General features: G+C 51.4%; 6 protein-coding genes across 6 annotated transcripts; 2 read left to right on the top strand and 4 right to left on the bottom strand.

Annotated features, from left to right (window-relative positions):
- Window positions 1–803: 803 nt before the first annotated feature.
- Window positions 804–3324, top strand: N7482_007698 (putative C6 transcription factor; the record flags this gene model as incomplete). The annotated part of the gene is given in 4 exon segments (XM_056689822.1): window positions 804–1195; window positions 1253–1478; window positions 1490–2139; window positions 2223–3324. 4 exon segments carry the CDS (start codon window positions 804–806, stop codon window positions 3322–3324), a joined length of 2370 nt encoding a protein of 789 aa, XP_056542251.1.
- A 619-nt stretch (window positions 3325–3943) lies between these two features.
- Window positions 3944–6708, bottom strand: N7482_007697 (transcription factor domain-containing protein; the record flags this gene model as incomplete). Its single annotated transcript, XM_056689821.1, has 5 exons — window positions 3944–5245; window positions 5300–6059; window positions 6132–6260; window positions 6318–6466; window positions 6658–6708. 5 exons carry the CDS (start codon window positions 6706–6708, stop codon window positions 3944–3946), a joined length of 2391 nt encoding a protein of 796 aa, XP_056542250.1.
- Window positions 6709–6852: 144 nt separating this feature from the next.
- On the bottom strand, window positions 6853–8579 carry N7482_007696 (putative MFS transporter; the record flags this gene model as incomplete). The annotated part of the gene is made up of 6 exons (XM_056689820.1): window positions 6853–6965; window positions 7021–7152; window positions 7210–7606; window positions 7656–7888; window positions 7950–8010; window positions 8082–8579. 6 exons carry the CDS (start codon window positions 8577–8579, stop codon window positions 6853–6855), a joined length of 1434 nt encoding a protein of 477 aa, XP_056542249.1.
- A 735-nt stretch (window positions 8580–9314) lies between these two features.
- Window positions 9315–9710, bottom strand: N7482_007695 (uncharacterized protein; the record flags this gene model as incomplete). Its single annotated transcript, XM_056689819.1, has 1 exon — window positions 9315–9710. One exon carries the CDS (start codon window positions 9708–9710, stop codon window positions 9315–9317), a length of 396 nt encoding a protein of 131 aa, XP_056542248.1.
- An 862-nt stretch (window positions 9711–10572) lies between these two features.
- Window positions 10573–12300, top strand: N7482_007694 (Major facilitator superfamily domain general substrate transporter; the record flags this gene model as incomplete). The annotated part of the gene is made up of 4 exons (XM_056689818.1): window positions 10573–10680; window positions 10758–10904; window positions 10977–11519; window positions 11578–12300. The coding sequence occupies 4 exons, from the start codon at window positions 10573–10575 to the stop codon at window positions 12298–12300; spliced, it is 1521 nt and encodes a 506-aa protein (XP_056542247.1).
- Window positions 12301–12576: 276 nt separating this feature from the next.
- N7482_007693 (DUF3716 domain-containing protein) lies at window positions 12577–13545 on the bottom strand (the record flags this gene model as incomplete). The annotated part of the gene is made up of 1 exon (XM_056689817.1): window positions 12577–13545. The coding sequence occupies one exon, from the start codon at window positions 13543–13545 to the stop codon at window positions 12577–12579; it is 969 nt and encodes a 322-aa protein (XP_056542246.1).
- Between the last annotated feature and the right edge of the window lie 847 nt (window positions 13546–14392).

Genomic DNA, 14392 nt, shown 5'->3' with positions numbered 1-14392 from the left:
ACGGGTAATCACCGTGCAAGCGACACCCTTTTCGGATGCCGAGCCATAGCTCACATCAGAAGATGCTAGTCCGCAAAAGCCGAACAAGCAAGTCATCATCTGGCCCAAATAACAAGCTTCTGGCACTCCTATGGAATGGATCAAGCTTTGTATTGTCTCGTCTCACCGTCACCTTTTCTTCTTCTTCGTTCCTTTTGTCACAGAGAAGGGACCACCGAGAGAGCTTGAGTCCACGAGCCACTGGGGCCGAAGCCCTTGTCTGGATATGATGGATACTACCCAGACACTAATACGTGGTTCCCCGCGGTGATGCCGTATAGGCGATTAAAACCATCCGGATTCTATGATCTTCGTGCGTGTCGGAATTGCAGATGTGCCACACAAGAGAAACCACTTGATACAAGTATGCCCTGGACTTTGCGACAATTTTCCTGACTGCTCGCGCTTGCCAGCGCAAGGAAGCGCCAAGTGAGGCCGTTGAAGATTATTGTTGAGCTCTAGCGGCCCGAGAGTCAGTGGCAAAACGCACGGCACTGGCTTCCAGCATACCACAACGCTCCACTGATGACGGCCCCTCCCCACCATTTTAGGAATGGATCTCGCCGGGCCATACCTTTGCGTGTCATTTTGCTGCGTACAAATTCACTCCGTTCCCAGTGTGGGAAAAAAAATCTGCCGAGGCTGATACATCGGACAGAGCCCCCTCTCCAGGGCTAGCTTTCTGACCCGCTAGTCTCCATGGGCGCTTCGGCGCTTTCTACTTTCTCACGCAACCCGTCAGCGAGCAACAAGACACGCGCACGATGAGTGGTAAAATCCCCCTTCAGCCGCTGTATCCTGAATATCTCTCGGAATCCCCGGAGAATGAGTCAGCCATCAAGCATGAGTGTGCGATCCCGACACACGCCCAGCTGGCTTCGTTTGGATTCTCGCCCCATGTTGAACTGGTTTCTGGGCGTGGAGACCCTTCGTCACCCCATCCAATTCCAAGCGAACGATCCTCGAATCCTAAAGTTCCCATACCCCGAACTACGCGTCCCGTTACCTGGACCAGCAGCAGCCGCGTTGGTCGTGCGTGTGAGAATTGCCGCGATCAAAAAGCCAAATGTAGCGGGCATCGCCCTTCCTGCCAGCGCTGTCAAGATGCTGGAGTTTCATGTTCCTACAGCGACCGGAAACGCGAGAAGATGGTTAAGTGCGTGGGTTGCGTATTGAAGAATTTGTAGTGGGCTCTTCTAACCAAGAACTTTAGGCAGCTAGAAGAGTTTACCACGCAGGTTAATACCTACGAAACCTTGCTGCGAGATCTGTACCCGAGACTCGACCCATCGTTGGCTCAGCATGTTGAACAGACTCTCCGCGGCCAACGTGGGCAACTAGTGAAAGTGAGATTCCACGGCCTTCCCATACCCTATCTCCCTTTTTCCTACACTCCCCCCGATCCCATCAAAATACCATCAGCAGAATATCTAATCATGGTTGGCTGCAGAGCCCTTCGGTGTCTTTTTCTGAAGTCGGAACTTCGAGCTATCCATTGGCAGCAATAGATCACACCACCGAGGACTTCAACCGCGATGAAAAAGTCCAGGCGATGGGGTTTGTGGGCGAGCACTCGGAGATGGCATGGTTGTACAAACTCAAGCGCGACCTCGACTATAACAGCACTATACCCGCTAGTGAGGCCCCCGATCGAGAGTCTGTTTCCATCTCATCCTTGAACTACTTCGAAGACGACACCGAGATCTTGAACCTTGACAGTGTCGATATTTCGAAACGACCTCCCCAACACATTGCCGATACACTCGTGAACGTCTACTTCCAATCGGTTCATCCTGCATTCCCTATTATAGGGAAGGGGATCTTCTTAGGTCAGTATCGATCCTTCTACACGAATCCGAACGTGCGACCTGGGAAGCGATGGATAGCTGTACTGAATTTGGTGTTTGCTATCGCGACAAGGTACTCCAAGCTCGTTGGTAATGGAGCAGAGGGAGACGATAATGACCATTTGATGTATTTTGCAAGAGCGTGGCAGCTGGGCAGAGGCAATGTCGCGCTTCTGGAACACCCGAACTTACAGCAAGTCCAAGTGGAAGGCCTTTCTGCTTTCTATCTCCTTTCCACTGGTCAAATCAATCGGTGTGTCATTCCAGTGTCCCTGTTCTCGATCTCCTGAATCTCTGGGTCATTGCGTCTAACATAGATTCTTCCCCCTTTACTAGGGCCTGGCGAATTATTGGAATTGCGATTCGATCTGCGGTAGCCATGGGCCTCAATCTTCGTAGCGAAACAGAGAGCATTGCACAAGTCTCAAAGGAGACCCGATACCGTGTGTGGTGGGCCTTGTTTATGTTGGATATAGTGCTGTGTGCGATGACCGGCCGTCCGCCTAGCACCGAGACGTTTTTCTGCACAACACCCCTTCCGATTCCTTACATCGAAGAGGACTTTGAAACCGAAGGCGTTGTGCAACTGATCGGTGACCTGTCTATCCGAAATAACCTTTTGACTGCCCTGTTGATTTCGGGTGGCGGCGGCACCCCGAAATCCAGCGATGCCTCAACCGATTACACGCACGGGGCGACCACCAGCTCGAAGAAAGGGAAGGAAGCTGAGCAAACAGCCAATTCCCTCACCGATACAATTACACCGAACATCTCCCTACACTTTTTGTACGGGGTGGACCTGGCGTTTCTCATGAGAGATGCTATTCAGACTCTGTACGCCCCTGGGACAACCAGGCGATCATGGATTGAGATGGAGGTTGCGATATCCAACTTGAACGCGCAAGCTGACCATTGGCTCTCCCGCCTACCAGCTGAGTTCCACTTTACGAAGTTAGATGCTCCCTCTACCGACCCTTTCGTTCGCCAGCGTATTAGCCTCGGCTTCCGCTTCTATACCACCAAGCTCATTATCTCCCAGCCCTGCCTCCGCCACCTCGCATATCAAGTTCCCGGTAGCGGTCCTTCTGGGGCTCTATGTGGCACGATGGCAGCCATGTGCGTGCAAGTGGCATCTGCAATGCTGAATATGCTACCAAGTGAGCCAGACGCGCCCTGGCTCTTCGGGATTTCCCCTTGGTGGTGCATCCTGCACTACATCATGCAATCTATGACCATCCTCCTCATCGAGCTTTTCGCTCGCACACAACCCGGAACTCCCGAGGCGGCACGCCTCGTTGCGAAGGTCCAGAAGGCTGCCCGATGGCTCCGCGAGATGTCCACCAAGGACCAGTCCTCCCATCGAGCTTGGCTTGTCTGCATGGATATCCTCTCACGGCACGGTGAGAAGTTCGGCTTTGAAATCGACGACATACTCTAGGATCTGGCCGTGCTCTCCGCGAATACCTGTTCATTCTATCATGCCGGTCCCAGGATTGCTGTCTAGGTTTGGTTGGCCTAGAGATTTCTCACGGGGCTTTGCCAGCAAGTCTGGCCTCCCCCGCTGCTGTGTATGCGCCCATTTTACCCCAAGGCTTCTGTTGATTATGGTTCCCCATGTTTTCCTGAGCTGTCTTTTTACGGGGTCCTATATCGCATATGCCACCCATATCAGTGGATGAAGCATGTGGAGGCATATACCTCGCCTCAGTCCTGCTTTGCTGTGGGCGTCAATCGTGTATCAACAACATTGTTTGCTTATGCTGAAAGTATGCTAACATTCCCGAACCTACTGGCGCACTCGCTAGTTGGCTACTTGGGCTCTGCCACGGAACAACCAATCATACAAGGTTTCATGACTGACATCAACAGTCTCTCCGGTATTCATTCAAAATACTGGGCAGACACGTGCAATAGTATCGCACAAGCCTCCAGCTATCACCCCAATTTATTATGATATTGAATGAAAGTATCAACAGTAGAATTTGGGGCGATGTATCCCAGTAGATACTCCATCCCAGCTCCCATGCGACGACAGTAATCAAGTCCATAACCCACTACTACAGCTCATGACATGTATAGAGATTCTCCACTTCGTTGAGGAACGTGTCAACTGGATGCAATAGTCCCAGGTCAATGTCCGACTGCGCCAAAAAGTCCTGCATCGTAGGCTCCAAGAACGCCATCTCTGTTGTGTACCCGCTGATGGTGTCCCGCACTGGTAAGGCATAAGTATCAGGCCCAGCTAGTAAGTCACCATCTGTAGGCAGAACAGGCGTGATAGACGCATTGGGTAAAATACCCGGCAAAGGCGCCGAGGACGGCGCCAGTGTCGACGCTAGTCCTGATGTTGGACCTGGTGTAGGTGCAGCGATTGAGTTCGTCATGCCGACGCCGATTTCGGGTCCTGAATCGCTATTTCGATTCCGATTGGTTCCGCGGTATGCGTCTAGGCATATCCTAACCTGCTCGAGATTATGGTAGAACTCTGCGGCAGCGAGGTTCCCGTTCTCGGACATGGACCGCAGGAGATCCAGCGCGGAGTCGAAACTGCCCATGTCCGTGGGATTTCCAATCGGCACGAAGCTGTACATGGCTAGGATGAGTGCGGAGGAGAATAGGTAGTGGGCGTGGAAGTACCCGAAGGTCGGCATGGTCCCGTTGATCCAGCGTGTCAGGATCATCGAGTGTGAATGGCGTGCAGCATGGATACAGGCCTCGCTGAGTGTTAGAACTGGCTGGGAGACCGACTCCCGGATATTCTCCCCCAGTGGCCGCGAGCCGTTATTTTTACGGAGCGTGATGAGAAGATGTAAGAGTGTGGGCCTCGTTGTGAGGATCACACACTGGTTAAAGGCCAGGTGCAATGAGACGACAGGTTTCTTGCTCGATTCGAGATCCTCCATGTTGAGCCGCAGGTTTTCCGGTAGCGTATCAACCCAGTGCTTAAGCGCCTTTAAGAGTTTCTGAACACGTTGCAGAAATGTCTCCTGGTACTTGCGCCTGCTATACAATTTTGTTATCGTCTCGCCCACGATTCTGGCCAGCTTAATGTTTGCAGTCATGTGGTCTGTGTCAGAGAGCTCTTCTTCATGTCTCCAGCTGGGAGATATCGTTGTAGGCATGTCGACGTGGATATCTTCATCGAGAATCTGCAGGGGAAGTCCCATCTTGGATCCCCACATGCGGTCGAAGATGTATATCGTCCACCAAATCTGGATGCGGTGTTGACGTTCCACGGGATCGATGAGCTGAGATTCGGGGATGTTGTGATTGAGACCTATCGTGAGGCCCATGCGCATGGCGTTTCCAATCAGTACGTATGCCGAGTGTCGTCGGTTAAGGTAATATGAAAACAATGACTGTGAAGTGAATGTAAGCTTCGGCCCACAAATCGAAGGGTCTCATCAACTGACAAGCAATAATAAGGTTTCAAGATGAGTGATACTCGTCCTCTCCGGTAGGACTTGGACCAAGCTCATAGCTCGCGCAAAATACCCTGTCCCGGGGACGCGCGATCCGGATGTAGGCTCAGAGCGAATGGAGTAGGCCTCACCAAAGGCAAATAAGGCAAAGAATTTGCACTTGTTCGATACACATTCGAAATTCTCTGTTTGGTAAATTTCCTCCAGCTTCTCCAGGGTGGACTTGCGCATCATGAGGTGGTACAAGTAGCCAATTTGGTGGATCGCGATTCGCACCAGCAGCCGAGCATGATGCAAACTGGGCCACTGGGGGTCCACCTCATTAGCTGCCGCTGCGATAGCCTCTTCTCGCTCCCATTGGGTGCGAGTGATGTGCGGTAGTGCATTGTTCCCTGTCAAGAAACGACGAAAGCGGGTCGCAAATGCCGAGCACGCTGCTTCGCCGATATATATGGGTGGAGAAGATGGATCGTAGCGATGGAACCATGCTCGGTCACCAATAATCGGATTCTGGATGCTGGTCGCATCAGGGGCATCAGGGGCATCAGTTTCTACAAGCCGAGAAGGAGCACTGTCCACCGCATTAGCAGAATATTTCATGGTTTCTTTGGAGGTATAAGCGAGATACCGTTCCGTATGTTGCGGGCCACTCTCCTCGGTCGCATCGCCCGAGGTGACCGATTGCTCCTTCAAGCGCCGATTCTCCGCCAGAAGCTGATCAAGGTAGCTAGAGCGGAGAGTTTCCGTTAGCCTTTTTCCAAATCATTTAGGATCATTCCCTAGCGGCCGGTTGGCTGGCTCGGCAAGGGGCGGGCTGCCCTACTTCTCGCTGACTTTGATCAGGCGATCCCGAGCGGCGTAGGCACATTCATCAGCGCAGCCCACAGCACGGCATTTGCTGCAGGGCTGGTCTCCAGAGCATTTGATTTTATGGGAGTGGCATCGCTGGCATCTGCAGGGTTTGTCAGTCAGCGTTGTCGCACAAGGTGAGATAGGTTGGACTGCGCACGCGACAAACTTCCTCCTCTGTTGTCGTGGGCTGTTTTCTTCGTCATCGGCAAGAAGGGAGCGTCGTTTCAGCCCCATGGCTCGTGCCATTCTCCGTCTTGTCCGTTTCCCTCGGATTGGCCAGTATGATAAATTGTAGGATGTAGGTTGCTTTGCTCACTATGGGAAGTCGGCGATCTTGAGGTAGACGCCGAGACTTCGGCGATTAGACCGAAGTTGCATGCACTATCAGCCAATCATATTCCGCACGATTGCATAGTGGACCGGCCACGTCAGAAAAGCCTTCTAGAACTACAGCAAAGGTCCCGCGGTCGGCGGGTGAGTCCAGCAGTACTCCGTACTTTTGCTAGCAAGGCAGATGAAGTAGTGGCGGTCACAAGTGAGTTGAGCATTATCTGCAGAAAGATCCGAATCTGTTCAAATTCCATTATCATTAGCCTCTTTATCATGCATCACTGTCTATGTATCTATCGATCAATATCTATATGCAATGTCTATCACTCCATAACGAAAAATCAAAATGCAAATGCAGGTGATTACGACGGCTTCGCATCGATGCCGAATTTCTCTTCAACCCCTCGCTGCATGTCAATCCCCCATTTAGTTATAGCCAGCACAAAGAACCCGCCAATGATGGCGAATGCTACACCTAGGGTCCGGAATTAGAGAAGTGCAGCGTGATCGTAGCTGAAGCTTAAACTCACAGATTGTAAATGTCCAGCCAACTCCAATAGAATTGATCAAAGGCTCGACTGCAGCTGTTGCCGAAGCAGCAAAGATATATTGGACCACATATTTGCCACTGATCACCTCCGAGCGAATGTGCGGCATGACCTCTGATGAAATTGTCAGAATCCTGTCTTGCTGTGTTGGGAATGAAAGAAATAGCTCACCAGCTGAATACGTGTTCAATCCATTGAACGTGCCCAGCAATCCGATGCCGGCAGTAAAAGCACTGATGATGGGTACCGCCATGCCTCCAACCCCTTCTTGCAAAGTCCAGGAGTAGATTAATGTTGAAGCCGGAAGTACCACAAAAAGAGTCACCAGACCGCTATTCAGCCGATCCTGAGGAAGGCGTACACCGTTTCGCTTCTGGATCCATCGCTTCACTGCCCGATCTGACAGCTTGCCACCCATAACACTGCCAATAAGGAAACCTATTCCGGGAGAAAGATAGAACAGACCGCTCACAAGGGGGGTTGTGAGATGGAAACGAGGATTAAATATTGAGCGAGCAGAGGTGAGAATTGCATATTGGAAAGTGGCAAGCAGACCGCATGTAAGATGCTGTTAGAGTTAGCTTGAACTCGACCAGCAGCACTTTACCTGTACTTACGCTGAGGAACACATTCGGGTAGATGAATGGACGGAAGATACGCAACGGATTGAACATATGCAGAACTAAAGACAGGTTGATGGGCTGCCTTGGTGCCACGGCCTGGCCTGTTCTCTGTATACTTGGAACAAACAGAAGGGACAGTGCAAGTCCAAGCGAAACCATGCCAAGTTGGAGCCAGTAGATGATACGCCAATGGGCGAAAGTGACGATGATACCACCAATACAGGGACCTATCCTTTGTTAGTTCCTCCAAGTGAGCTGGTGAGATATGGTTGAATGGTATATACGCACCAATTGCTGGCCCACTGACAGATCCCACCATCATAAAGCCCGTTGCTGTCCCTCTCACGACCTATACCAAAAACGTGGTCAGCAACTCCCCATATCGGCATGAAATGAGCATGAGATGAGGAAATAACCCACAGGCTTAAAGATGTCTGCAATGATCGTCTGGCCAGCGACCATAAAGAAAGTTCCGGTAAATCCAGAGAGTAAACGCATTGCAATGAACATATGCAGATTAATTGCCGCCGCGGTTCCAGCCGAGCAGGCGCACAGTACCGTAATAGCGGCATTATATGCATTTCGGCGCCCAAATAAGTCAGTCAAGGGGCCCCAAAGAAATGAGGAAAATCCCATTGCGATCAAAACACCCGCGTTGATGACATTCAGAATCTCCGTGGTCGTGGAGAAATCGCCAGCGATCTCAGGAGTTGCGGGTAGCAGTGAAGTGCTGGAGAATGTGACTGCCAGAGTCATCCAACTGACGACAAATAGAATGAGGCACTTGCGCCATAGTGGAAGGTCATATCCGGTTGGCGGTTGTGGCTTGGAGCTTGTTTCTTCATCCGTGTCTGCGTTGTGCGGGGAATTGAGCTGTGGCTCGGGTTTTTGAGACTCGGGATCTGGACTGGTAGCCATTTTGAGCGGATGGGAAGATGAGTGGGGAGAAAAGGCAGGAATTAATAAGACATATATTATCTCATAGCTGATGCAAATTGGGAAATCAGAACTCTAAGCTTTTTGTTCTCCGGGATGATCACAATTTTCATGAAGATTAGGCAGTTTTGTATTCGGAGCCCCTCGGCCACTTGAGCCTGTCGCCGAAGCCGGCGGAGCCTACCCCACTTCGGGCTATCGCAAGCTTGCCGTTATTGTCGGTGATATCAAACTTGTCAGGTTGCATAGATAGCCAGACATGCAATATGCCGCTACTCAGAAGTTAGTGCTTTTAGCCTCTGGATTTGTTTCTCCCTTGGTGCTCGAAGGTGATCGCCTCACCGGCTCGACCCTTCGTGAAACTTTCTTTCTACATCTACCCTTCTTTAGACTGCCCTGGCCATCAAAGCTTGCATCTTGCAGAGTTCAGTCTCGCGAGATTTTGATGGCTCTAGTTACATGCCAGCACTTCCCTCTTTCCTGAATACGAGAATTTCATAAGACGCATCTGAATGCAAAGCACCATTTTTCGAGTTCAATATCGCCGTCCTGTGTATTTAGCTCTCAAGTATGGAATATCCACCTCATCTTACATCCTTACCTGACCTTCATACTCCGGCCCGACACCCAATGAGCCACTTCTAGACGCGAGATTTCCAGGTTTGCGCCAAACGACGAACTGTCCCTCTTCAAACCAAGCACATGGCTCAATTCAGTCTAATAGATGTCTTGCATCTTTTTACGGAGGGCCTGGGGCCGCTTTCGCGTCTTCTGATTTTCTTTCTTTAGGTCGTGTATCTCGAATGGAAGGCGTCTGTCCGCAAATTGCTCGATAGCGTCTCCCAGTCCCCGGGACTGTAGACTGCGGAAGGCATTGGGGCGAATCACGAGTCCACCGCCTTTGAGTGAAGGACTGGCTCGTTTATTGAAGACCATCGACACAGAGAGCTTGGAGGAGAGGAACGGCTGAATTAGAGAGTACTCAATTGAGCATGTGGCCGTCCGTAACAAGGGAACAGCAGCAGCGAGGCCACGAAGACCACCCATAATGAGAATACGCATATGTTCTAGGCTTTGGGATGAAATGGTCGTGAATGTTGGGCCGCTGTTCATATCTACAGAGGAGCTAGGAGAAGAGGAATGTGAAATTATAGGCGAGGGGAGAAGAAGCCTTTCCCACGATAACGTGACATTTCTCGTTTTTAGAAAGGCCTAAAATCTCGCGAAAAATTGATTGGTCACAATATCCGTCCTTATCTTTTTCCGATGTTTTTGTCGCCGACCGATTCAATTCTCGATACGAGCTATACACTCCCTACCCCTGTCGACATGATTCCCGGAGCCCGCGTGGGTCCTTCATTTCCACGGTGGAGCTGAATGACAGTGCGATCGGCCTCAAGAGCCGAGAACACCTCTCAGCGGCATACGAATTTTCCCCAGTCAATAGCCATAATCTCCAAGAACAAGGCTGCAAGTACACTCTCTTACAACTTAGGGGTTGGTTTACCCCAGCTTTTAGGCCGTGGACAAACAAGGGCCCAGATTCTCAACCAAATTACACGATACCCCGACCGGCACCAGAGACCCTGCGCGGCCAATCGCCCCTAGAGGAGAAATAATCCTCAAACAAGCTTCCTAGCGGAGTCTGGGGCTGGGAAATACAATGGTTGGCGCTCAGCCCAGCCTTGACTCCCGAGCAGCACACCAGCAGAGCAGCTGCACGGCGGGGACTTGCATATACGGAGGATCAGCGGGCTGACTGCGGTCTAGCTTTGGCTGACGCGTCTCAATGGAGGCGACCGCGCCGAACGAGCGCTCGGCAAATAAATTAGAGCGCGGTCGCCAAGAAACCCCAGTTTTGTGCCCGTTGGAAGATCAAAACAGAAGGGATAATTTAGGTCCCTCGACTCATCCCCTGACTCGGCGAAGAGAACTGCTATAACGTTGGCTGTGAGCGAATATAACGAGGCTCACCATGGACGACGTCAAAGAGGCACAGGACGTGGAATCGTCCCAGACTGCAGCGCACGAGGCGCATCTCGTGTTGATTCCCCAGCCCAGTACGCACGTTCGCGATCCTCTGGTATGTGATGGTTTCCTTGAGGCTTGGCTTGCGCGGGAAGGCGCTGGTATGCTCGTACTAACAGGGTGTCTTGGCAGAACTGGTCGCTGCGGCGGAAGTATGTGGTTCTGTCGGTGCTGTGCTTGGCTTCGTTCTCGGGCTCGATTGCACCGCTGTCAGGGCAGCTGAATCTTGGGGACCAAGAGAAGTTGTATCATAAGACGAAGCTGCAGGAGTCTTATGCGGTATGTTTATCTTGAGTTCTATTTTCTATTATTCTGCCATTGTGGTCCTTTGAACAACTAATTGAGGTGTAGAACTCCGCCGCCTTGGCCGGCATGGCCGCAGGGCCCTTCTTCTTCGCCCCCATCGCACACGTTCTGGGCCGGAGCTCAGTTATCTTCTGGTGTGTGCTCTGCACGCTCGTGTGTCAGGTATGGGGTGCTGTGATGACCCACCCCAATGACTACATTCCGTATATCATGTCGCGGCTGTTCGCTGGATTCTTTGGTGCCGTACCGACCGTACTGGGTCCGCGCGTCGTCACCGACTTATTCTTCTTGCATCAGCGTGGCCGCGCTTTCACTGCGTTGCATATGTCGTTCTTGTTTGGTACTATCGCCGGTCCGACATGCTCGGGCTTCATCTCTGCAGGCGCTTTTTTCCCGGTGGAGTTCTGGTGGACTGTTGGTCTACTTGGATTTACTCTTATTTGCTGCTTTTTGTGCCTCGAGGAGACAGGATTCAATCGTGCAGATTTGGAGAAGAATCCTAAGGTTCCGCAAGGATTTATTGCCAACCGGGTCGCGACCTTCTTCTTTGGACAGCGAGTCGTGCAGCCGACTACCTGGAGGCAAACGGTTTGTCAAAAACGCCCTCTTATATCTAAATTCTATAACTAACAATCACAACTTACAGGCCAGGATTGCAATCACCCCAATTCTCATTGGCATTTGCCCCGTCACCGTTATCATGGGGATCTTTACCCTCATCTCCTTCGGCTTCTATGTTGGCGTCAACGCGCTCACTCCTGTCTGGCTGCAGAAGCCCGTCGCCGCTGGGGGCTACGGATTTTCCCTCAAGCAAAACGCGGCATTCACTTTCTGTCACTGGATCGGTATCATCTTTGTTCAGTTCTACGGACATTTATTGAACGATCGCATTCCACTCGCTCTCACGCGACGCTGGAACAATGGGGTCTGGAAACCTGAATACCGGCTCCATGTCCTCTGGCTCCCCAGTCTAATCCTCAACCCGATTGGACTGGGAATCTTCGGTGCCGCACTCCAATATCATCTGCACTACATGGTCCTCGCGTTTGCAGTTTTCATCGTCACTATTGGTTCGCTGGCGAGTGTGCCGGTCACAGTGAATTATGTCGTTGAGTGTTTCACGAAGTATCCTGCGGAGGCGGGCATTGTGATTGGTGCATACCGAATCGCCTACGGGCTAACGATCAGCTTCTACATTAATCCGTGGGTGGAGGCAGTCGATGTGGGCTGGGTGTATGGCATGATGGCATTTTTGGCAATGTTCTCCTTTTTCTTCGTTATGCTGATGATGTGGAAGGGCCATGCTATCCGTGGGATTCAATTCGCCAGTCTTGCTTCGAGTGAGGAAGGTGAGAAACTGGTGAATTAGAGGGCGGGAAATTCAAAAGATAGAACCTTAGAAGTCTACGGACAGGAGCTATAGTTACCTGGAAAAGGAAATATTCAAGATATGTTATGATCAACTGACAATCTAGAAAAGCCATTCAAGAATGGGCATTGTGCTAGGGCTTCAGATAAGCAAAAGACCTTAAGAGTCAACAGGAAGGCCATAAAGGCCGCTAACCAGATCAGATGAGAGATGAAAACAAATTGGTATCGGGTCCAGAACTACCAAACTCCACCAAACTCCGCCCGAGACAATCGCCTACTTACAGCGGTTATAAAACCGATTCCGGGGTGCTTCCTCCTCCTCAGACTCCACAGGTGTATCTGTCTGGTTATGTTCGGCGAGGAAATCCTTCAGGATCATAGCGTCGCTCTGGAGACGGGCAATCATGGCCGGAATTTCACGAGACGCCCTGCGAGCAAAGGTGAAATCTCCATCAAGTGCACTGACAGGCGGGTCGTCCAGGGGCGAGATGAGCCATCGGCCCTTGAATGGAGCTAAACTAATGTTCCTCACGGTCTCCTTGGGCCAAACAGATGTAGTTATCTCCTTCTTGGGGACAGTAACCTGCATAGGGATCTTCTTGGGAGTGGAAGTATTCCCACGAGTCTTCTTGGGAGAGGCAGTGGCTGCGGGGACTTCTTTGATATCAGAGTCGGAATCCTCGATGAGAATACTTGGCTGGTAATTGTGAGACCTCTTCGTAGCAGCCTTGCCAGGGGAAGAGCTATTCACGCGCTTTCGAACGGGCGAGGGAGGAACCCTACCCTTCAAGAGTGGGTGGTCGGGATTCTGCAGTTTCAGAGGCGAAAGAACGTGGTTGGGAAGTGCCTCACGGTACGAGCACTTATGTCCACCCGCGTGGAAGGTGCAGTTTGCGCAGGCCCCTCCAAAAATAGCTATACCATCGACAACCAGGGTCCGACACGTCGCGAACGGACCACAGTTATTCTCACAAGATCTGCATGCTTCGCCCTGGGGAGCGAGTGTTCCAGCGCGCTGAACGTACGCGGCACGGAGATGAGTGTTCTTATGGCATAATTTCGGAATGCCGCGCCAATCGACATCTTGTAGTGGAGGAGCTTTCAGGATTAGTCTTTCGAGGTCGGTCACGAAGGAGGAGGTGATCGGGTTATTTTGTTTGTCCAGGCCGATGATGCTCGATGGCGCATCTCCGCCGATGGCCGCCGTCGGGGGTATTGAGGGTCGCGTGGGCTGACTCGTCATGGTGGAATAGACATGAAGGAACAGGTTTCGAAGGACTTGGGTAGATGGAATCAAAAGGACCAGGAAATCCGATGCTGTTGTGATGGGGAAGATGAAAAATCGTGCAAGGTTAGGGGGACGTGAAGATTTAAGCCAAATGGCCTCACGAGTCCTTTGTTTACAAGGGCGTCTCACTGTGGCTTTTTTTGGGTTCCGGTGGAAATATAGGCCTATAGTTGGGGTAGGTTGCTTTTCGAATGGAAGGACTTGATGGCATACATGATGTCTCCTAACACTGCATCAACAGGAACTCGGATCGCAACTAATCGACGTACCAGGCTCCGTGGGAGTGCGCTACGGGTAAAGTATAAGTCCAAAGTTTAAGCTTAAAAAGGATTTACCAGAATCACAAAATCCTCCACGGGCCTCATGGTCCTGTATGGATGTACGCCTCCCAGAACCCCGGACTAACACTTCATCTCTCAACAATAGCACAGCCCGTCGAAGTGCCTTCGCTGACTGGCTCGCATCAAACCCGGTCCCTAGCATTCCAAGAGCTTTATAAAACTGCACGCCTACCTCGACACATATCGCATCGTCCACCTGCCACAGACTGGCAATGACATGCGGTACACCAGCCAAATGGAGTCCTTCGTCGCGGAACTTGGCCTTGTTTGAGCCGCTTCCACACGCGGACAATTACACCAGTATTGTTGAGCACAACAAGGGCACTGGATCACGATCTCACTTGGCGAGAGGCCGCGGGGGCAACGCGAGGATATAAAGTCAATTGGAAGCTGTGGAGATCAGTTGGTCTTTTCAAGGCAGTATTTATAGCCTATTAAAGTGCATCCGGTATTCAGAGTCC

The sequence above is a fragment of the Penicillium canariense genome, assembly GCF_028826845.1.
Source record: "Penicillium canariense strain IBT 26290 chromosome Unknown utg000004l_segment0_segment0, whole genome shotgun sequence".
In the NCBI taxonomy this organism is placed as follows: Eukaryota; Fungi; Ascomycota; class Eurotiomycetes; order Eurotiales; family Aspergillaceae; genus Penicillium; species Penicillium canariense.
Note: the sequence above shows the minus strand (reverse complement) of the source record. Positions and strands in the feature narration are given on the sequence as shown.